This window comes from Watersipora subatra, chromosome 2, assembly GCF_963576615.1.
Source record: "Watersipora subatra chromosome 2, tzWatSuba1.1, whole genome shotgun sequence".
Lineage (NCBI taxonomy): Eukaryota > Metazoa > Bryozoa > Gymnolaemata > Cheilostomatida > Watersiporidae > Watersipora > Watersipora subatra.
The window spans coordinates 19,625,460-19,650,697 of record NC_088709.1 but is presented as its reverse complement, the minus strand read 5'-3'; the positions used below and the strand labels follow the sequence as shown (position 1 = coordinate 19,650,697).

At 35.8% G+C, this 25,238-nt stretch overlaps 2 protein-coding genes across 2 annotated transcripts; one reads left to right on the top strand and one right to left on the bottom strand.

The window, feature by feature from the left end:
* Nucleotides 1-1,380: 1,380 nt before the first annotated feature.
* Nucleotides 1,381-25,195, bottom strand: LOC137387459 (probable alpha-ketoglutarate-dependent hypophosphite dioxygenase). The gene is made up of 9 exons (XM_068073889.1): nt 25,072-25,195; nt 22,964-23,101; nt 9,690-9,839; nt 7,484-7,587; nt 6,294-6,345; nt 4,517-4,584; nt 4,163-4,232; nt 3,483-3,695; nt 1,381-2,131 (listed from the first exon to the last, which is right to left on the bottom strand). Exons 1-9 carry the CDS (start codon nt 25,126-25,128, stop codon nt 2,072-2,074), a joined length of 912 nt encoding a protein of 303 aa, XP_067929990.1. The 5' UTR covers nt 25,129-25,195; the 3' UTR covers nt 1,381-2,071.
* Nucleotides 14,883-21,107, top strand: LOC137387460 (gastrotropin-like). The gene is made up of 4 exons (XM_068073890.1): nt 14,883-14,982; nt 18,539-18,720; nt 19,815-19,916; nt 20,908-21,107. Exons 1-4 carry the CDS (start codon nt 14,901-14,903, stop codon nt 20,965-20,967), a joined length of 426 nt encoding a protein of 141 aa, XP_067929991.1. The 5' UTR covers nt 14,883-14,900; the 3' UTR covers nt 20,968-21,107.
* Nucleotides 25,196-25,238: the final 43 nt, after the last annotated feature.

Below are 25,238 nucleotides of genomic sequence, written 5' to 3'. Positions count from 1 at the left end.
TCACACTATATACACTGAAGGAAAGCGCTGCAGAACATGTAGCTGTGACACTGTAATACATACAGGCATGTGATTAGGACTTTATCAATGGTTGGCCTATGTATATCCACATAATAATACCTTTTTCGTAGAAGGAATTTCTTTAAACTTTCTTTTTTGTGACTTCATTGTTTGTTGAAGCAAAAATGTTTCACTAGATCTGTATTAGTTGATTTGGCGGAGAGCAATATGAAGATGCAAAGTTGAAATTCCTTAAATAAAAATATAACTTGGAACAAACTTGAATATCGGTAAAATGAAATCGGAAGTCTATTCTTCAAGAGTTAATTACGCCTGACCTTTGTTTAACCTTACAAACCCCGATTTCAGGAATGTTTATGCAGCATCTCAGTCAACTTCTGTTATTCCTGACCTTCCTACATGTCACTCTGTAATTGAGTACTTTCTGTCTTCTGCAGGTAACAGATTGCTAGATACTTGCCCACCATGGAAATCGTGTGGAACAAAATATCCTATTTGGTCAGATGCAGAATTGCCGACACAAGTAGGCGTGGCTGTAACTATATTTGTGTACAGGCGTTCACAATTTAACTGCCGAACTGAAGCAAAAAGAGCTCTTGTCATTAGATGTTTTTGGGATACAGATTATGACCTCATATATAAATATGATTCCACCAAATACAATACTTGCTATTATGGCTTTTGTGGAATGCATCAGTTATATCTTTGTGTTGAATACATGCTGTATAACCTTCGGTGGAATATATTAGTTTTTTTCTGGTACGTTACAGACATGTGTTAACTTCTGTAGAAAGTACTAGCTAGTCTCTTGTGTGTTACTTAACAATTTAATATTAACAAAGAAATTAGTAATTCTTACTAAAATTTTGATATTTCAAGTAATTCCAACTTCTGTAATATATATATTTTTATTCTCAACCATATCCATCAAATCAGGGACAGACAATTCAAAGATTGTAATTTATGATCGTTACTAGCTGTTAGTTAGTGCCAAGTCATTACTGGTTTGTCATCATTAAGGTCATGTGATCATTAAGATCATGTGATTACTAAGGTCATGTGATCATTAGGTCATGTGATCATTGAAGCCATGTGATCATTAAGGTCATATGATCATTAAGGTCACGTGATCATTGAAGGTCATGTAATCATTAAGGTCATGTGATCATTAGGGTCATGTAATCATTAATGTCATGTGATCATTAGGGTGATGTAATCATTAAGGTCATGTGATCATTAAGGTCATGTAATCATTAAGATCATGTAATCATTAAGGTCATGTGATCATTAAGGTCATGTGATCATTAAGGTCATGTGATCATTAAGGTTATGTAATCATTAAGGTCATGCAATCATTAAGGTTATGTAATCATTAAGGTCATGTGATCATTAAGGTCATGTGATCATTAAGGTCATGTAATCATTAAGGTCATGTGATCATTAAAGTCATGCAATCATTAAGGTCATGTGATCATTAAGGTCATGTGATCATTAAGGTAATGTAATCATTAAGGTCATGTGACCATTAAGGTGAGTATGTTGAAGTGAGCAGGACTAGAACAAACGAAGCACAGTGTCCCTGTAACCTGCCATTCTTCCACTTTATCTATAACTTGCGTGTTAGCTAATGATCTACTACGTGCTTGGGCTGCGGATACAATCAGCTGCATACAACTACATCTAATGATTCAATAATTTCAAGCGTGTCTGCAAATTATTTCGACTTCATTATTTTAAAGCGCTTGCTAGAAAAATTTAGAAAAATATTTTGAGGGATTTTAACGGATCAGTACTGAGGTAAAGTTGCTGACTGAGTAATATATATAAAGGCAGAAGCCCTATAAGCAACTTAGTGTTTAGTAAAATTATCTGACCAGCCAAATGAGGGACATTATTTGGCCGGGATGACTGAGCGACAAAGGTAGAGGGAGTACAACAGCAATTCTTCAGAATATAACGTACATGTGTTGTAATAAGTTTGGGCAGAAAACGAACACAGAAATCGTGATAGTTTTGGAGTACAAGCTATCAAGAATCTTTTGTGTCGTAGTTATTGCTTTTCCAGACTTCTGTACACGAGTGGGAAAAAGTCTCCTTCCATAACGCTGCCCTATAAAAAACACAAAAAAAGCAATGTGAGGGCGAGGCGTTCATGAGAAGAAATGTCGGTTGTGCTAACTTTATGAGCACTTGTATGGCAAGACACAAGCTTGTGTCCAAGTATTCTCTGTCAGAATAATTAGGTCAGGGCCTCGAGATGGCTAAAGTCCTAACCAAGCAACTTCACTACACGTGAGGGCGGGCTGATCTGGACTCACTTATTCCTCTTGTTGAATGTATGATATTGTCATTGGGGATAGTAAGTCATATGTTTGTTCTTTGTTTGTTTTAGCTTTTTTGCGAACCCAGAGAGCTTAAATGGCCTCAATACATGTCTTTGTCAACTAAAATATTTTGTTGCGTTGCTTTATTGTCGACATATATAATATAATATTTGTCATTAGTTTTATTTTGCAGAATAGACTTTGCTGCTTACAAAAAATAAGCAAATCGTTTTAAATGAGCGTCAAAGATGCGCACTCCCCATCAACTTATTGTAAAATTACCGCAAACATGGTCTATAAAACCAGTCAGATTGATCAAACAAAGGAGAAAAGTTGTCAAGGTAAACCAATAATGCTGCAGTTACAGTGCAGCCCACAAATTGGAAAAATTATGTCAAGTTTGTCGTTTTTGTGTGATCAAAGGGGCGAGTTTGGAAAGATCGTGGAACTGATTAGGCAATTTACAGGTATTTTACTGTTTTTATAACGTAAAATCCTTATAACGTAAACACTCCTGGAACGGCTCATTTACGTTGTAAATGTGCCTACTGTACTCCACAAGCCCAAGACAACTCATGGTTATGCCTACTCAAATTTCCAGCATTTTTATCAGTTTGTTGTACACACAATTATGACTGTGTAAATTACAAATATACAGATTGTATACAGGCGTTTGCCGAATACGTCAAAAACAAACTAAAAAAAAGATTAAATGGGTTTCTATTTACTTAACGCTCTTCGTTCAGTTATGACTGTATCTACCTCTACGGGTCAGGGCTACAGCTAAAGACAATGGAGACTAGCAAGAACTGACCTAAGGCTACAGTTTATAGCAACAGAGGCTAGCAAGAACTGATCTAAGGCTACAGCCTATAGCAATAGGGACTAACAAGAACTGATATATGGCTACAAGTCTCAGCGCTCGATACTAACAAGAGTTGATCTAAGGCTACAGCTCATAGAAATAGATTAACAAGAGCTGATCTAAGATTACAGCTCATAGAAATAGACTAGCAAGAACTAATCTAAGGCTACAGGATTCTCTTTAAATTACTTAGAGTTAATCAACATTCTGTGCTCATTAATCTTTTGATAGAAAATACCACCAAAATGCATGCTTGGAGTCTCAGTTCTTACCTTTGGAACATGGGCTCCTCCTATCAAATCTCCATCAATAGCTGATTTTACGCCATCTGCGAAAAAGTTCAAAACGGTAGCTCTACGAGGGTGTTCAGATCTGTTTCCATAGGAGCCATGAACAGATAGCGGATGATGAAAACTAGCCTCTCCTTTCTTTAGTAAAACGGGGATGGGATGAAAGCCAGCTAGTTCATCTTCTGAGAAAATAGTCTAAGATAATCATATGAAACGTAATGCTTTGCGTTAACTGACATGTAGGCCACAAATTTGACTATTTCTGTTGAGTCATGCAAGCCATTATTGTTTTCTTAAGCAGCTGAAATCATCGAGATTAAGGAACCAAGGACATAAGGAAACTGCCTACCTGCCGTAAAGACGGGTCTGACTACTAAGATTTTTTGTCATGAGTAAACAACTCCCTTCCAGTGTTTACACCCTTCCAATAAATTATTGGCTTCATTTCATGTTTGCAATTATTTAACATTCTACCTTACAGTATCCACTTTAGCTTAATGAAAATGAGGGACAATTCCCAGTTAGGATTAGGAGTCAGAAGTTTTTATTATTGAGCGCACGACTCCTTAACTCATGGATGGTGGTGGATCTGAAGACTCAAATCACTACTCCTTTACATCGAGCTAATTTTTAAAAACAAGTCAGTTTAATTTACTGCATACCTTGATTGACTCCATGTCCTTAAAGTCAAAATCTGTGACAGGAAGGGGCTTTCCTCCATTTCTTGTCCACCTGTAACGGAGCAGGCGTGTAATGGTGGTGTCAGTGTGACCTAAATACTGAATGGAACTGACTCTATTTTCAGCTGAATGTGTGAAGCAGAATCCATAATGAAAGTATGGCAAGGATCACAACTCTTTAGGTATAAAATATAGCTTCTTGAATCTGTTTAAAACCATCGAATACCAAATACTATGTTAGTCTAAGTTGAGCAGCATTTATCTGTAGATCGCTGCGTGTACATTGATGAAATGTCTTAAAGTACTCGGAGACAACTCATACATTTTAATACTTACTTGTGAGACTCTGGTATGTAATGTAGCGCGCCATTTGTCAGGGTTTGATCATCCAATGCAATGTGCACCTGCAATGATAAATTTCACTTCTTTGCTATAAAAATACATCTTGTAGTAACAGTTAATCCTTTAAAGATTGCCTTCAGGCATATTTCCATGCAGTCAGAAAATATCAGTGAACTTATATCTTTAATATCAAGATGGTCATCACAGTAAGGAGACATTCGTTGAGCAAATTATGCTGTAGGTTTTAACTGTAACAAGAAGCAACATGAAAAATAACGATCATAAACAAAATAATAGCTGCTTTCTGTGAGGCCAACCTCTGATTTAGCTAGAATTATGCATAGTTTTCAAATAATAATTCCTGTAATAATTCTCGCAGGAAATGAGTTATATCAGTGAAAGGCAGGCTCGTATTTCTGGGGCGGCAGGCCGGCTGAGCTGCCCCAACTTTTTAGGAACTTTCCGCGGCTAAGTACAGTCAAACTCGGATAACTCGCCCTCGAATAAAATGTAACATTTTATCTCAAAAACAAGGTTAACTCAAACGGATTTGTTTGGTCCGTTTCCACGTAATGATAAATTGCTTCAGATAACTCGACCTCAACATCATTTATTCAAAAAGTTATTTGCCCAACGGCTATGGAGACGGTTTTTATCGCTGTAAAACATAACTTTATTCAAAGCCATAGAGACAAACATCAACTTTTAGTAGTTCTTAGGCGTCATTATTATCATCATTAGCGGCAAAATATTCTTGTTAACGACTTTTATAAAGGTTTGCAAGCAAGTTTTACCAAACATCCGCTTGGCCATGTCCCATCGAAAGCGTTGAAACCTCCGTATGAACTTAAAATAAAATCGGCAAAATTGATCTTTGTTAAAACGCTCAAAAGAAAAAGATGTCTTTTTTTGAGCGTTTTAACTGCAGTCAAGTTTTGCCTATTTTAATTTAAAAACGTCTCATCAGTCACATCACCTAAAACAAAACAAATCTCAAAAAATAGAAAAATGTTGATAATTTCCGATAAAATTTTTAAAACTTCACTTGAGAGGCCAGGCTGAGGCCCTACATAAGAGAAACCTGTTGGGGGCTTACATCGCCCCCTCCACACCCCAGGTGTTCATAACTAGTCATCTAACATTAGCCGCCCCAACTTGCAACCAGTGAATACAGGCCTGGTGAAAGGTGTATGAATACACCTGTTCTTGCAAACTTAATATTATAACTTCTTTCTCTTCCTAAAGTTATGATTATTATTATTGTTATTTGCGTTGACACTCAGGATCTAAACACTGATGAGACTTCATACAATAACATTAATTTGGTAGAGTAATTAACTACTTTCACAACTAACTACTAGGCCTACTTGCTATTACTACTAGCACTACTACTATTACTGCTACTACTACTACTATTACTACTACTAATATTATTACTACTACTACTACTTCTACTACTACTACCGCCACTACTACTACTATTATTACTACTACTACTGTTATTACTAATATTACTACTATTACTACTACTATTATTACAACTACTACTATCACTACTGCTACTACTACTACTATTACTATTATTACTACTACTATTACTAAATGCTAAGTACTGCTAGCACTGCTACTGCTAACTATTGGTAGTAATGCTACTATTAACTAGCATTAGTACTGCTACCACTAAATACTGCTAATGCTAACTACTGCTATTATTGCTGGCTATACTAGGCTTTTTGTAAGCAAAGCTTTAAGAGAAAAATTTTTTGCTTACTGTTAAATGCGCCATTGGCTGGGTCCTGGTCCAATAAGAATAATCCTGATGCCTGCAAACAGCCAGGAACATTAATGAGAGCATGGCTAATGACAGGTGTTAGTAATGAGATAACTGCATAGATATCGATAAACTTCTTAAGACACTGATTAGATGTAAACATTGCTATGACTTTATGTTTGGTACTACAAATCGTGTGGTAAAGATTTAAGGCTTGTTCACCCTATAATGCCGTATGTCGGAGTTGTCCTCTCAACGATTATTTGTTGATTATTTGCACCATAAACCAATGGCATCATGAAAGGAGAAAGTTTGTACCTTTCAAACTTTCCAGGAATATTTCACCAAGCATCTACGACAGCCTGTGCAATGTGCACCACTTCGGCGACACAGTGATTGTCCATCTCGGATTGCTTGATCCATTTTTTTTCATCATGACGGTTGCTGCAGAACTAGTATTTCATTATTTCCATGACTGCATTGTATGATGAGAATACTGGACAGCAGACATTTCGCTGATGTAAACGCTGCTGGGTTTGTGATGGTGTGAGCATTGTTATCACAGACGATCACTAAAGTATTGCGTGACTAACACAGACATACGGCAGTATAGTGTGAACCAGCCTTTGCTGTCAAAGAAAAACACTGAAGACCTTGTGTCATAAGACAACTTTTAGATACTGCTATTAGACTTAGACAACAATTGCTGCAGCAATGAGACAGGCAAATGAAGCACAAACATCCATTTAAAATGGTTTGAGTTAAAAGGTTGGGCAACTCCATATCAAGCTCACTGAAGCTCTGTACATATCTCCCTTCTTTGTACATAATACTCTTGCTCTGTGCATATCACCCTTGCTCCGTGCATATCACCCTTGTTCTGTACATATCACCTTTGATCTGTACATATCACCCTTTCTCTGTAAATTTCAGCCTTGCTCTGTACATATCACCTTTGATCTGTACATATCACTCTTGTTCTGTACATATCACCCTTGCTCTGTACATATCACCCTTGTTCTGTACATACCACCCTTGCTCTGTACATATCACCCTTGCTCTGTACATATCACCCTTGCTCTGTACATATTACCCTTGTTTTGTACATATCACCCTTGCTCTGTGCATATCACCCTTGTTCTGTACATATCACCCTTGCTCTGTACACATCACCCTTGCTCTGTACATACCAAGCCACCACCCCTCCATGATGGGCTGGTTTAGCGAATAGCTGATCATGCCACCATCTGACTGACCTGCGCTTGCCTTCTGTCAGCAGCTGGCTAGAGGGTACCTGTGCACACATGGCAGTCATTAGAAATACTCGCTCAAGTGACAACCTATGAATGTACTTGAATTGATTACAAGTTACGCATACAGCACTTTATGTAGGCGCACTGATTTAATCTTGTGACTATCAAAATAGCCAAATATTTTAAAGTTTTAGCAATCATAAATATTTACAGCAAACAAAAGGTTTCCAACATCCTGGATTGTGGTACTGTATACATTGCTTTTCTTCCAAGCTGTTCACTTCTAAATATATATCGTCAGTTTTCAACTGATCACCTTTGTTATGCATTCACCTCAGTAAATCTTGCATTTCTCAAAGTGCTTGTTTAGTTTCATTTTCACCTTTGTTTTACAGTATTTTATTAATTTTCCGACGAATTCAACATTGATTTCAGCAAAAAATGTGGATATATAAGAAAATTGATAAAACTCTAGCCACGTACTGACATCCCAGCATCAGAAAATGGGAAAAGTTAGACGACACGATTAGATCAACACAATTAGATCGACACGACTAGATTGACTTGATTACATCGACGCAATTAAATCGGCACAATGAGATTGAGACAATCAGATCAATACAATCAGATCGACATATTTGTAAGTTAAATCTTCGTAAAAAATACTGCTCAAGGAAGAAAGACGACCGTGAAAGATTAATTTGGTTAAGCCAAAAGGTAGCAAGCAATAAAATCATTATACAATAATTATGTCAAACAATTTGTGAATATACAAAAGTGAGTCAATCTAATTTTGATACCGACCTTGACTCGTCCTTTAGACATTACAGTTACTACTTTGGTGTTCATCTATGCACGGAATGAGACAAGATAAGTAAAATTAAAAAAGAGTGATCTCACACTGTTTCATAAACAAACTGACAAATATTGCAATTTTACATTTTACGAGAGTGATTTTTTGAAAGTTTGTCTAACTTTGGTCACAAACTCAAAGATTGCACAGGCTTGTATTATTTGACAAGGTTGAGCTGCTACAATAAGTGATAGAGTTGAGTTGAAGTCAACTATGCAATGACCTTGCTGCTAATGTGGGAATCTGATCAAAAATCAACATATAATAAGTAAGGCATAAATAAGCAAATTTGTCAGTTATTTTTAAAATCAAATGTTTTGAAACTTCCTTCACCTTTTCAAACAGGTAATGAACCTATTAACAGAAATTTGTGTTAATAGATTTGCCTGGAATCAAACCTATTAACACAAATTTATCACCTACTGTAAAACTGCTATTTGAACCCAATGGAGCTGTCTTTCAACCCTTCTCCTATAGTCACATTTTATTAGAGGTGGCATTCAAATAAAGGGTGGTGCCGTATTTTTCGACTAGAGCCTCAAAATTTTGGGAAGATAAATTTAACCCTTTGCAAGCAAAGCGATGTTAATGTTGCCTATATTTGGCACTTTCTTTTGGGCGGATCAACATTAATGCACCATCCTCAGAATTTTTGCAAAACTATTTTTAGTAAACGTCCTAGTATCAGTCTGAGATAAACAAAAAACTGCTTTGGGTAGTTCAGCTGGATACAGTTATTAGTTATTTTGATGGTGTCATTTCAAAGCTTTAAAGAAAAAACATAATGCTTTGGAGTTAGAAAACAGACTTCGATACGCCATAGCAATGGCTGCTATTACATCGTAGGGTGTTCCTGAAGACTACTCTTATCGGTCATCAAAACGCTTTAAAGTTTTCAGGTCAGATTATAAACAACATTAAGGACGAATCTGAAGACAATAGATCAGATTTAGACCTTAGTGACATCGAATCAGGGTGTAGTTCGATAATTGTGATGATCGATCCTTTCATGTGCACAGTCAGTAAAACCATGGCAACCACTAGAGCAAAATTGAAAGAATTAACTTTTATTGATGCAATTGATTCATTGTTAGTACTATTTATGGATACTTTCTGACTGATCGCTTGCTATTATAGGTTGGTGAGAATTCAAGAATGTCAAAGTGGCGGTCAAAGGAAGGTGGCGTTCAATTAGAGGTTTTACAGCATATTCGGACCTACTGTTTAATGAGAACACAACTACTATTTGTAGCCCAAATTGTGCGAATCAGGTGCTTCATATCAATTTACTGTGATTTTCCTATTGAAGATGATGTCATGGAATGTCTCAAACACTCTCCACTGTCCCAGGGTGTGAAAGAGAACATTAGAGTCGTCTCCACTTTGATTCTTGTGGTACTCATACATCAATGACATCCTAGGATCTTCAGCTTCAAGTTCCTGCGAACATCAGCAATTACATGTAGCTAACTATTCGACAAGCTCGAGGATGGTATCACAGTTTGGCTAAGAGCCAAGAAGAGTTAGACCATTCCTCTCAGTAGACTAGTTTAGTATATCACTTTTCTTATATTACAGTCATGTGCAAAAATATAAACCACCCAATGATTATCATAGTCTTCATACAGTTGAATATTAAGTCTCAATAAACCCAATATAGTCAGCTAAAATAAGATAAAGTTATATATCCTTTTAATCCTAAAAATGTACATAGTCTGTGATGTTATTGTTTTGTTTGCGAGTTAAAATTTGTTTCGCTCAAGTATATAAAACTCTCATGAGATGAGATCTGATCTGTATTAATGAACCATTGACAAAAGTTAATGAGTGGTTATTCTTCTTCTCAAGATATTGCGTTAGATTTTTTGGTTTTCTCAAATGTTGCACATTTCTACTTCCTACCAGTATTATAGATTCAGGTATTCTTGACAGCTTAAGCATTTGTTTCTCAAAGTAGTATCCATTAAATAAAAATATTTACATTTAATACTGCTTAGCACTTTAACAGCCAGAGTATTGTTTACAAATACTAGTAGATAAGAGAAACAGATGAAGGAGATTCTGAGTATTAAAATAATACTAAGTTTTTATATTCTTGTCTTTTTTTAAGACAAATTACATCTGATTACATATAATTCATAAACACTAGATTATTGCAGGCGGTCCTATACTTTAGCACAGGACTGTACTAGTACTAGTATACTGCCGACACAGATTCTCTGCTGACACAGCATACAGAAAACATTAAAACAAATTAATGGTATATAAATAAAGTCTATATATTTGTTGAAAATGGTTACAGGGAAAGGTTTAATCAAAAGTATATTTATTTGTATATTTATATTTATGTAATCAGCTATTTTATCATTAGTCTCATAGTCTAACTTGTTGTGATTGGCATCGATCTGTGATAATAAAGTTTCTGTCTATATATTTGGACTATCGACAAACATTTACGCTCTGTTCCTGTATTATCACTTCTCCATCTTTTATTGTTTGACATTATTGAAGAACTTTGTTCAAGATAGCCAGATATTTGTAACGAAAACCAATTTAACTCTAATATAGTAGTATTATATAATTAGGTTATATAAAAGTATTATATAATTAGTTTATATAAAAGTATTATGTAATTAAAAGTAGTTATAATAGTATACATGTAACTCTAGCATAATTATGAAAACACTGACATTCCCCTCAACTCTTTGGATAAGCACTGCTATGGAATATAGGTCTATTCTCTGCCTCTGTCTGTCAATACTATATTATATGATATATTATATTTCATATTACAGTCAAACATAGATAACTCGCCCCCGGATAGCTCGAACACATGGTTAACTCAAACGGTATCGTTTGGTCCGCTCCCACGTAATGATAAATTGCTTCAGATAACTCGACTTCAACTTTGTTAACTCGAAGTTTTTTGCCCAACGGCTATCGAGATGGTTGTTATCGCTTCAGAATATCACTTTATTTCAAGCCATAGAGATAAACCTCAACTTTTAGTAGTTCATAGACGTCGTTATTACCATCATCGGCAAAATATTTTTGTTAACGACTTTTCAAAAGGTTTGTTAAAATTTGATTTTTACCAAACATCCGCTTAGTGATGGTCCTTCGAAAGCAAGGAAAAGCGAGGTAACCTTGGCATAAACTTCAAAAAAAATCGGCAAAATTGATCTTGGTTAAAATCATAAATATAGTAAACCCTAGATATGCGAATAATCAAAACAAGTGAGGCCTATAATTAGCATGACGCAATGTCATGGTGATGTGTAAAGCGAATCAGCTGATCTATTAACTCCTATTGACTTAGCACTAAAAACTGCTCAATTTTTCCATAGTTTGTGCATGTGAGACTGCATATTTTATTGATAATATATAAAACTGACTTTGGATGAGAAAGGCAAGAATCTTAGACACATGGTAATGGATAATACCAATGATTTAGAAGCTTCTATATCACTGATAATACAAAAAGTGACCAAATAGAAATTAAACTAATAACGAATTAATGAATCAAATGAGATTTAGAAGCAGTTAAGTTGGACCACTGTATTAAACACCCATTAGACATGACTGAAAATAACTAGACGAGATAGTTTTTGTCTAAGGTTGGTTGAACTAGATTCCTGCTTTGAAGCTGCATAGTATATTCTGATTTTAATATAGCGATTTACTATAGTTTTGAGTAGATTGGTGGCATGCACTGTGCATGAGACAATAATTCTCCTAAACATCCATCCACCGATGTAAGCTCTATATTGTTAAGTTTATTGTCTTTTTTCAGTATTGTGATCAAATTGTGAACAAATTGTGACCAAATTTTAAATCCTATTCCTCTGCTCTAATTGACAGACTCTCTGCTGTAGAGTTTTGATTCTCCTTTTTAATATTGAGCTACGTGTGACAGCAGGCTGTTTAGGTCTACCACCGCGTCGGCAGCTCGTTGTCGAGGCTGTAAGTGTGTCCTGGTTGCTAGAAGCTGCAGGTTGCTCATCATCATGGATAGTAGTATCACCAGGTGTAGTATTTTCAGGGTCACGCATTATGGTGCTGGCTGCTGTCTGAGATGTTCTTCCACGTTTCGGCAGGCTTTCTGTTCTTATGGTTGGTGTCTGTATTTTCACAGCTTTTGGCTGAAGGTAGGCTGGATAAGCTGTAAATATTGTAGGTATTGCATCAGATTTTAGCATTGGTTTTCTTCCAATACCTGGTGGAATCTTGTAGCAGTCTTTCTCAACACGTTCACTGCATAATACAGAGCTTGATGTTGGAGTCCAATCATGTCTTTGCACCGCCTTTATCCAAGCATTACGGGTTTCAGCTCGTTTCCCGTTTGGAAAGCAATGAAACGTTAGATCTGGGCATTTCTCAAGATTGCTTGAACATCCATAAGCGCAGCGCCAGCTGCGGCTTGACTTTTTCTTAGCCTAAACATTAACAATACATACATGTAGTAGAATGAATATCATTACATTACTTGGAATGAGACAAAAAAGGTATTGGATCAATCATGCCAAGCTAGATTACAACCTTATCAGCTGAGAGACAAGTTTGTAATATGTGTTGTTGTAATCAGTCTAGACACTCTTTCTTTTGATAGTCCCAAGCATTCATTCACTTCACTTTCAATTCAGAATAATCATAGAAAGGTATGTTCGTTGTTATGAGACCATGATAAGACAAGTAAGTTCAGTTGAGTTGGTAGTTGGTTTGTTTCCAGTAGTTTCTTACAACGTGAACCAATGATATAGTATACGTGCAAAGGTTAAGTTTACCAAGTATTTAAAATTTGTATTGTTGGTTCACATACCTGGGGTGTTGTAGTCTCCTCTGATGACATTTCACCAAGAATTTGGTCTTATTGTAACGTTTATGACTTAAAAACTAGTTGGACAAGCATGCTTTCACTTTTAAACTCATTGCTCAGCTGAAGGCTCTGTCGCCGGAATGCACATCACTTGCGATGTAACGTCGTGAGAACAACAGCCAATTATAGGCCTCACTTTTGCTCCATTGTAATGATAGCTATTCGCCAATCTACGGTTTACTATATCTATGGTTAAAATGCTCAAAAGAAAAAGATGTCTGTTCTTCTGAGCATTTCAACGGCGATCAAGTTTTGCCAATGTTAATCTGAAAAACGTCCTGGCAGTCACATCACCTAAAACAACAAACAAATCTCAAGTGATAGAAAAATCTCTATACTTTCTGGTAAAAAAATTTTTAACTTTACATTAGAAGCATTTAATTCGAAACAAGCCATTTATGCTTTTGATTTATATTATAGTTTGTATATGTACATGTATCTACTAATAAATACATGGACTTGTGACAGTGCTCTGATAACTTGGACGCTCTGATAACTCGAACACTTTCACTCGGTCCCGTGAAGTTTGAGTTATCCGAGTTTGACTGTATATTGTTATTGCTATAGCTCAAAAGTCAGCAAAGCTTAAGGTAAGCTAAATTTTTGTTTTATTTACTTCAATGTTATAAAACATCGCAAGAAAAACGTTACAGTTTACACTGCACTAAATAATGCAAATACAGTGTAGTCTAATTTTTCAGCTTTTGCTATATCCGTAGATATAAAGCACAGCATAGTAAGCAATTAAGATGCATAAATGAAAGCATTCAAGTATTTATTGCACAGAGAAAAGTCAATGGTAACAAATCTGGAATGCCTTTTAACATAAATTCAAGCTTGAAAAAGTTTTTACTGTATAAAGTTGTTAAAATGCTTGTGTTGCATTTCCTCTAAATCAATTAGCACCAGACTTGCCATGCACTCACCCCAATATAGCATGGTTAACAGGGCTCTTACCTATAGACAAATTATTGATGAATTTACTTCAAAATTCCTAAACTGAAGCTTTGCTTTCTTTAGCTTGCACTATTTAGTGATCTTGGAAGACTAATATTACAAAAAATTGTATTATCTTTGTTACGGAACGGAACGTAATGCAGCAAGTTACACCTTGAAATCACACCTGCGTGTGAGCCAAGCTGGCATACACCCACCAGCTTGAAACGGACGCCCTACAAATATGGTTAGGAATTGCGTAAAGAAAGACTCCTGAGGGCAAGCTGAGGGACGCTTGTAAGCCTCTCAGACTGTTTAGCATCTGTGAATAGGAGGCTCGTGGACTTTGGAGATGTTCGAAGTTATGTAATACCATTACAGTTTATCCTCGGCGTGAAATACAACACAAAGAAATATTTATATTATTTTTCAATTTTTATGTATTGTTGACAAATTACACATTTTACAAATTATCTTTAAGGTTTAACAGCGTTTTTCAGCACAACAACTACCATTTTATAAGATTCGTTATTTGTTTCTCGTATGCAAATGGTAGATCGGTTTTCATAACCCAGTTTCTTCTAGTTGGTGGCAGCATATTGTTTGTTCAAAACAGCGTCAAATCGATACGGTCTACTAGAGAGACACTAGCAGCAGTTTGAAACAGTCACTTCAACAACAATACCAGCATGTCGGCTGCAGCTAACGCTATCGTTGGAAAATGGAAACTGGAGAGTAATGAGAATACTCCGGCTTTCATGGTGGCCATGGGCAAGTATTATAACACATTCATATGATAGTCCAATTTATTTTTATAATGTTTTATTAAAGGAGTTTCTATTAAGATATATTTTTATAGCTGGGCATATTTAAAAATGAAAGGAAAGGGTATGCTATGCAATCCGGTGTAGATAAAACACTGATAACAATAGCCTACTCTATTCAATGTAGCAGTGAATTCCTACTAATGGTTGTGATAATTGTAGTGACACTATCTGGTGTATGAAAACACTGAACAGAGCACGTGAAATGGTTAATGTTCAGTTGAAAACAAGCATAATCATATACATTTATAATAATTTGAAATACCCTAAGTGTTAATTAAATGCCATGATTTATGATATAAATTTATTATATATTATTATATAAAATTATAATGTGTTACTAATATTATTACATATTATTTATAAAAGTTTATGATATATCTGAGATAGTTGAAACGAAGATACACAAAGTTATTGAAAATTAATTCCTGTGACCGTATATATTTATTCTCTTGACCATATACATTGATTCTTGTGACCATGTATTTTTATTCTCCTTACCACATATATTGGTTCATGTGTAAATTGTACATGTAACTGAATGAAAGCTTTAATAATTTCATGACCATTTTTATGTAGACACATTGCAATTATCATAAAATGTATTTAAGAAACTAAAAAACAACTCCACACATAAAAGTTAGTTTCTTTTAAATCTAACAAAATATTTAGCGACATTACTTATTTTACCAGCTAGCAATAGTGACACCTTTTAATATATAGAATGTAGTAATCTTTTACAGAGCTCTATTAGCCTTATGTCAAGACTATATGGATTGTGTGTCACGACTCTATGGATTGTGTCACGACTCTATGGACTGTGTGTCACGACTCTATGGATTGTGTCTATTATAAAAGAGTCTCATAATGAGACGATGACACTCTATAACATGCAAAAAGTGTAGCCAGTTATATCAATGTCTATTGCTATTCTTGCAAGAATCTTTCAACCAACAGGACAGTTGATTCTCTGAGAATACTGTTATTATTTTTATTATTACTTCTCTTATCACTGATTCATTTCATCAGACTGTTATAAGAGGGTATAAAACCAGATAAGTGTGATATTCTACTAATGATAGCTGACCAGTAGTTTTAACATATGTTCATATTCTGTGAGTTAACTGCTCTGAGGCTGATAGTTTAGTTTTTATTACTTAGTCTTAAAAATGAGGACAGCGTTGTCAACGCCCCTTCGCTATATTCATGGGGTCCTCAGCAAAATCGTTAAAAGTTTTCATGACATAGAATTTCATGAGCTTTGTTCGAAATACCGTAAAACCTCTAATTGAACGCCACCTCTATTTGACCACCCCTGACATTCTGTTATCTTTACAAACCCATAATAGCAAGTGATCAGTAGAAAAGTGTTCATAAAATTGTACTAGTAATGGCTTGGTTATATCAACAACAATTAATTCTTTTGTTGTTTCTGTTCGTATCGAAGTGCGCAGTTTTCGAACTTTTCGAAACGAAGTTATCGAAGTTTTCCAACTTCAAAGCTTTTTGGTTTTTTGGTTAAAACTTTGAAAGCATCACCATAGAAATAATCAATAACTCTATCAGGCTAATAACAGTTTCTTGTTTAACGCAGTTTTGATACTTTGACGTACGGGAAGAGCCGTTTAAATTTATAATGGTACATGGACGATTAGTTTTATGCTAAAAGTTGTGCTTGAACCTATGCGGCTGATAGTTTATCCTTATTTGCGCAAAATGCAGTGTGCAAAGGTTTTGCTCTGCCAAAAAAATTGTTTGGACACTAAATAGTGACTAGTTCAGCAGTGCAGAAGAAGAGTTGATGTCAGAAGATATTTTAGAAGATATTAAACAGCTGGGAGAAGATGAAATCATTCTATAGTATATTAAAGCAACAATCAGAATGCAACTGGCTGAGCGAACGATGCAAATGTTTTTGGTTTAAAAATGTTAATTTTTGTTTCTGCATGTGTTATTATAAGTGTGGTTTGTTTATGTCACTTGTTTGTCAATATATATTTTTAGCAGTTGATAGATTATTATTATTATACTACTTATAAATTTGCAGATTTATAGCATATTATTTGATAGTATCCTTGCGATTATCTCAACTTGGCTTACAATGGAACAACGCTCGTAACTCCTCTTCTATTGTACATAAAAGCTATTTTGGCTGCAAACTGTAGTTGAGAAAGTGAGAAAGTGAAACATATCAATGAGTGCAATGAGCTTTTATGCAACCTTGTTAAATATAGTTATAAAATGAAAATATGCCTTCAAATTTAAAAAATAAAAAATTGAAAGCTCCAAAAAATTGCAACGCGGGGCACAGGCTATATCATTGCAAATTAACTGCAAGCAATAGATATCAACTGGTAGAGATATTTCTCAGCTTCTCAATGCATGTTTATTTAGAGATCTATGACAAGTTGGAGGTAAGTTAGATTTCTTCCATCTAAAAGGGTTCATGTCGCTCCGCTCATAGGAGAGAACGAAATATAAGAAGAGAGAACGAAACATTTGCTTCACCTGTAAAAGGGTTAAATTTATCTTCCCAGATTCTGATGAGCTATTTGAAAAAATACAAAGCTAGCCTCTATTTGAACCCCACCCCTATTTGACAGCCACTATATGAGAAGTGTTGAAAAATAGGGGGCTATGGCGTTCAAATAGTGGCTTCAGAGTATTCCAAAGCCTGGTTCCCATATACGTCGTAAAGCACCGGCGACAGCACCGCAGGCTGTTGCGGTGAAATGGGAACCTACATGCCGAGGACCACCGGTAGTTGCCGGCGGTCAACGCAAGAGTTCAGCGCTGTTCAAATTTCGCGAAGAACCGCAGGCAAAACTTTCCTGAAATGCACTATACAGGTGAAGGTCAGCATTATCGAAACGGCATAGCGAGCGAACATGCGCTTTATGTGCTTTAGGTGCAGCTTTATGTGAACATAAGCCGCCGAGCCGCAGGCGTTCCAGGCGCAAGCCAGCTCGCAAGCGTTTTGCTGCGCAATATTACCACCGGAGTGTTGCCGGAGTGGAGTGGTGCGGAGTGGTGCGGAGTGGCCGGAGTTTCGCCGCCGGTGTCTCCCAATTGATATGGGAACCAGGCTTTAGACTCTGAAAACAAACTGCTGCAATGTTAAATTTATTTCTACGAATGCCAGAGACTTATTAGACTTTGGTAAACACAAGCAGTCTATTAGGAGCCGAACAAGGCAGCAGTAAACAACTTATGTAACAGTACGCTATAGCTAATACAGTTATTACAATAGGCTATAATTAATACGATACGCTTAGCTTTACCAATTACAATATAACTTGAGAGTGATCCTATGAATTAGGTTTAGCCATATCAAACCCTTCCAATATCCGCTCAAGCACTTGCATTTATTGCAACAGCAATATTGTATGCCATGGTATTACTTGATTGCACTCTTGTGAGTAGAACGCATTAAGGATTGTCAAATATGTTTTTCCACTTACAATTTTTTCCAAAGTATTCAAACGGTATTTAATTTTCATTAGGAATGAATGAAGAAATGATGACAATGCTGAAGGATACAAAGATGGAGTACGAGTATTCTGTGAACGGCGATGAGATCACTCATGTTGTTCAGCTGGATGTGGGCGGTGGGCGAACCATCACGCACACTTTCAAAATTGGAGAAGAATTCTCAGAACAAGCTGTGGGGTCTTTCGTGACCAAGGTAAGCTGAGCGAGTTGATTTAGAGAGGTTTGTAGTCTAATTGGAAAGACAGGCATGTACCTGGCCTTTTATATTTGTGTCGTTGTAGTTTCCTACCTAGATCGGCTTTATAATAGGTAAACTGCTATTACAGAATTATTATGCTATTACAACTATTATTATGCTATTACAATTATGCTATTAAACTGCTAATACAAAATATTATTACAGGTAAAGTACTGCTACAGGTAAAGTGTTGTTACAGGTAAAGTACTGTTACAGGTAAAGTACTGTTACAGGTAAAGTACCGTTACAGGTAAAGTACCGTTACAGGCAAAGTATTGTTACTGGTAAAATACTGTTACAGGTAGAGTACTGTTACAGGTAAAGTACTGTTACAGGTAAAGTACCGTTACAGGTAAAGGACTGTTACAGGTAAAGTACCGTTACAGGCAAAGTATTGTTACCGATAAAATACTGTTACAGGTAGAGTACTGTTACAGGTAAAGTACTGTTACAGGTAAAGTACCATTACAGGTAAAGGACTGTTACAGGTAAAGTACCGTTACAGGTAAAGTACCGTTACAGGCAAAGTATTGTTACCGGTAAAATACTGTTACAGGTAGAGTACCGTTACAGGTAAAGTACTGTTACAGGTAAAGTACCGTTACAGGTAAAGGACTGTTACAGATAAAGTACCGTTACAGGTAAAGTACCGTTACAGGCAAAGTATTGTTACCGGTAAAATACTGTTACAGGTAGAGTACTGTTACAGGTAAAGTACTGTTACAGGTAAAGGACTGCTACAGGTAGAGTACTGTTACAGGTAAAGTACTGTTACAGGTAAAGGACTGTTACAGGTAAAGTATTGTTACAGGTAAAGTACTGTTACAAGTAAAGTACTGTTACAGGTAAAGTATTGTTACAGGTAAAGTACTGTTACAGGTAAAGTATTGTTATAGGTTTAGTACTGTTACAGGTAAAGTACTGTTACAGGTAAAGTACTGTTACAGGTAAAGTACTGTTACAAGTAAAGTACTGTTACAGGTAAAGTATTATTACAGGTAAAGTACTGTTACAGGTAAAGTACTGTTACAGGTAAAATACTGTTACAGGTAAAGTACTCTGAGGAAGGTGGTAAGCTGATAAGGACGGCTGTCAGTGACAAGGCAAGCTGCAGGGTGACGATTGAGGTAAAAGATGGAAAACTCGTTGAGGTAGGTTATAATCTAATATATTCCTCTTTATTTAATTAAGAGGTCTGAATAGACTGTGATGCTGAGAAAGTTGCAATTCAATATTTGATTACCATAATGCATTTATAATGAGACAGACAATACAGGACAGATGTTTATATCTCATTCCATGATCGTTTGACCGCAATGAAGTAACAAGCTTTAAAATTATGTAATCATTGGTAAAATAGGAAACCATATGCTGTCTCATGACACGCTGCTCAAGTTACATGTACCTGATGCACTCATTAACTACATGTATGTTAGAATAGAAGCCTATTTTAGGAAAAGATTTCAGGAGCACAGTTTTAACACATCGACCATCTGGTACATATCAGGTAGTTGGCATGCGCCATTATTGAGCCACCTCATTGGGAAGTGATTATGTTGCATAACATTTAAGCTAAATTATTATTAAAATTATGTTTTAGTTTGTCAGAATTGACTTTTTCTTGCAGTTTTCAATCTTTATAGAGCTTTCTTTGTGCCAAAAGGTTGACATCATATCATCATGATTCGTTTGTGTGAAATAAGATTTATGCATGCGTGAGCTCGTCTCCTTACTTTGAGAAACTTTTATTTTAATTTTCAAGTTAGCTAATATGCAAACAACCATATTTGGTAATATTTTTGTAGTTTCATAAATTACAACTTAAAGTTTATAAATACATCACATCTATCTGCGAAACAGCGGAATAAAAAAATACAAATATGGCTCAATATAGCAAGTGAATCGATTGATTTTATTATCAATTTAATATAAATTTTTTTGCAAATAAAGAGCTTTATTTGGGAAAACATGATCGTTTGAAAAACTAAATATATCGTAAATGACCTGTACCAAGTTTGCTAGTTCCAACGCTATCTAGAGTGTCTTCGTGTGTGTGTGTATACTAGGCAGTTAAAAAGAGATCAAGCACTGATAAATTTAGCTTTGTTATTGTTACTATGTTTAAACGCTGATTGGTTGTAGACTGGAGTCTGCGATTCGTCTCCTCCTGTGACATCTGTCCGAACATTCGTCAAAGCATAAATATTGAGAGTTATCCACTCTACATACACAGTTATTAGTCTACAGAGGAACTCAGCAAATACTAACTCTTGTTTATGTTATATATAAGATGTGAGAAATTTAAAAGATTGTACTTTATGGTCAATAAATAGAGGTATCTGCGCAACAATTTATCAATTTAAACTGATTCACATATTCCACAACTCAGCAATTGTAATGTATGTCTATGCATATCAAATGGTGTGAGGAGTTGTTGTCTCTTGGAATATACAAAGTTTAAAGGTTTGCTTGCAACAAAATTCACATTACGGTTATCTGGTATAAAAAAGTTCACCATGTTTCACTGTGCTGTAGGTACAAAATATGTGAAAATGTGATTAAAAGCTCTTAAAAGCTCATAAACGAACAGTTAATCGCAGCCATCACGAAAACGCCGTAGGTAGGAATGACATGGTATGACAGAGCACGACATGGTCAATCTTTTGATACCAAATAACTTTAATGTGAATTTTGTTGCATGTCAACCTTTAAAATTAGTGAAAAGTAAGTGCTACATAGAAGCTAGCCATGCGAATACAGAATTGCTGATCTACTTATGACAGATTTGTGTTCTGTTGGTTATAGTTATAGAGTTATCACTCTAGGGGGAGATAACTCTATGGTTATAGTTATCTTCAACAAGTAAAAGAAGCATTACAAATGATAAAGAACTGTTGAAGCTTGTTTTTAAATTTCAGGTAAAAAATAGGTAATTTTCACACAGGATCAATTAATGATGAGAATGAAATTGTTTTCTCTATGCCATACCAATTCAGTCACGCCATTAGTAGATATTAACAAAAGCTACATTACTTGAAGATGATCTCACACAAAAGTTTAGTAGATTTCATAAGAAAGTATCGGTATTTTTTTATCATTTGTGATTGTTGTTTAGGTGGTCCGACTGCCAGGATGTTTCAAGGTTAAAATTGACAAAACTTGATCACGGTTAAAATGCTCAGATCAAGCAAAAATGTGTTTATGACATCAATAATTGCAAAGAGACTGACAGAATAGAGACATTTTGTCGCATGGGATTGCAACTTGAATGCAATAGCCAACATCAATACCGATAGAGACAGGCGGCCATAGGCACAGGCGGCTGTGCAACTAGTCACGTCGATTCAGCACGTGACTAGTTGCGACGATTCGTGACTAGTTGTCACGTGACAATTCTTCTGAGTGTTTTAACTGCGATCAAGCTTTGTCGATCTTAATCTGAAAACATCATGGCTGACAGATCACCTCAAACATAAAAAAATCGCAATTGATAGAAAAATACCGCTACATCTTGATAACATCTGCATACTAAGATTTTAAGCAATTTTATCTGTGATATGATCAGATATGACTATGCCACTACAGTACGCTACAGATATGACTACAGTTAGCGTACTGCCACTACAGTACGCTAACTGGCAGGCTACAGTACGCTAACTGGCAGGCTAGGGTAATGAAGAAATTTGCTACAAGTTGATTGGTTGGTGAAACAACTTGCACAAAGACTAAGAATGACCATCAAGCAGCAGAAGTGAAAGTCAGCAAGTTTGTGAAAAGTAAGTAAGTGGTTGTTAGGTTTAATTAGCGTGTAAAATTTCAAAAAAGATAGTTTCTAGGAGAGACATAGTGTGGGTAAATATTGAGTTTTACTCGTGTACCAAATCTAACTCACCACAAGTGAGTACGAAGATGCGTATCCATGTGCACGATCATGAGTGTGTGTGACAGCATGTGTTACAAGAGCAGACCTGCATGAGAGAATGGGTTCATGAGAGCAGGTGTTCATGAGAGAATGGGTGCGTGAGAGTAGGTGCTCATGAGAGAATTGGTCCATGAGAGAATGCACGCTTGAGAGAATGTGTGCATTAGAGCATACATGAGAAAAAACTACCATATCGTCTATTACTACAGACAGTTTTGTGACTAGGCTAATGTTTGTGAGCACAAGTACTAAGTTAGCAGACAACTCCTGATATACCTGAAGGGCATGGCAGTCTCTAAGAAGAAGGTCACATTGTACATCTGTCAAGATGGGTATATTTGCTATAAACCCTTTCTTCCAGAACTCCTCCACGAGCTCTTCACTTAGTTTGTACTCATCATCTCCACCTTCTAGCTGCAATAAGAGCGCAACTCTCCATGTAATCAAAGGTAACAATAGGTTCATTAATTTTCTAATTCTAGCACAAATATCTGCTATAGTATCTTTGCTCATATATTTCTAATTATGTAGTTTGAATTTTTATAATTCTGCACTGTTAGCTACATGTTCATACACATTGAATTAGTAAAGCAGTGTAGACTAAAAGAACTCCATATGGTGTCTGTATGTTTTTGGTTTGAGAGTTGTGAATCAATGAGAATTCATGTTGTTTGAAAAAGTTTGAAAACCTTTACATTTGTATTATTTTTTTTCTCAATTCATTTGAACCGCACACAAAAAACTTTTTTCATGATACAAAGTTTGAAAGCTAGAATGGTAAATGCTGTATATGTTAAATAAAAATAAATTTTCTGTTCAAAGACTTTGTTTTACCCGGACAATGCTGGGCATTTAGCTAGTATTCATTACACTATTACAGTTCATCAATAATACAAAGTGAATAAAAGTGTTTTTGGATTCCCTATGAATACCCAGAATACTCGTGACAAAGTATTATAACACGTAATTAGGTGCAAATAAGCATTCATTTAGTCATTTAGGGATTTATCTTCCTTCTACATGTTTTCATTGTTATATGACTGACAAAGTAATTACTCTGTCAGAAAATGACAAACGAATCTACTGAAAAAAAATTTTGCACACACCGAACACACTTTTCATAATGCAAGTATTAGGGTATGATAGCGCAAAAACATCAAAATATTTGTAGATATTTGAGGCTATGCTGTTGCATCGCCATGCCAGTTCTTATCCATTGTCAATGGATCTTACACTACTCAGTTGTTGTGTACATTGCATATCTCAAGAGAGTTAAAATTTTGTATTTATCCTCAAGTTATGAGGGTTAAGCGATTAGAATGCGAATGAGTCACCGCTGCCCAACCACATGCCCCCTAAGCATTGATAATCTGAAAGCATGTAAAATAGTTATATGACCACAATTTAAGATTTCTCCCTCAGTCATTAACAGTTACTATATCTAAAGCAAACTCAATTCAGGCTTGTGCTCTTCAAAATGTTCCACAAAGCTTCAGATCCAAAAAGATGCAGATCTTTAAGCATCGCTGACTTTAGGATTGCTGGTGTTGCCAGTCATCATTCCTTGACTCAACAACTCTACCGAGTGCACAGGTCTGAACCTGAACCAATGTATCACAAATTGACAAGTCTTCCAGGTTCAGCCTCTCCACTGCAAGTTCTTTTTAGCCACCTTTAATTCTTTCTTGAGATATGCACATCCTCCGCTCTGCTTTACCATTTCATTCAATATCAAACTCTCTTGTTTCATTTGGTTTTTTCTTGCTGCAGGTAACAAATCAGTTCTCTAGTATCTCTTTCACTGTAACCACCTCCTACACTTGACCTTGACCTTTTTCTCTGTTTACCCACTCAGAGTGATTGAACCACTAGATACTTGAGTATATCAGCACATCTCACCATTCAGTATGAAATTGACACAGTATTACTAGGGAAGTTAGTTATAGCTCTATATCTTAGGAAAATTCTGATGCCCTTTGTTTGTTTGTTTATTTTCATCTATAATATAACTACAAAAAATAATATGAAGAGTGTTTCTTACAGTATAAAAAAAAACAAGAGAAATAGAAAAAAATGTCACTCCAGGGAAGGTGATGATGAGGTTCCTGTGCGCAATAGCAAGGCTAATCAAGACGCGGAACCTGAAAGTAGAGTCAGCAGAAGTCTGTCTAGTTAGTTTAGTCTAGTCTGGTTGTCTGAAGTAGCGCTTCAGTTCATTTTTGAAAGAATTAGCATTTACAATTTTACGCAGTATAACCGGTAGTAGATTCCATAGCAATGACTCTTGATAATCCAAACAACATTGACCAGCTTTTGATTTAAACAATGATATTGTTAGGTTTATGTGTGTTTGACGAGTAGTTAAATGTGTTATTGTCCTTTACCTGAAAGATGTTGGTAATGGGATGGTGTACTTTAGCTAAGTCTTTGCAAGTCTCCATTATCACAACTTCATGCAAACTTTTGCACGGACCAAAGCGTTAACCCTCTTCTGCACTCAACCATGACAAAAAGGTGAGCTATTCCTGACCTCAGGTTGTAGTTTGGCTCA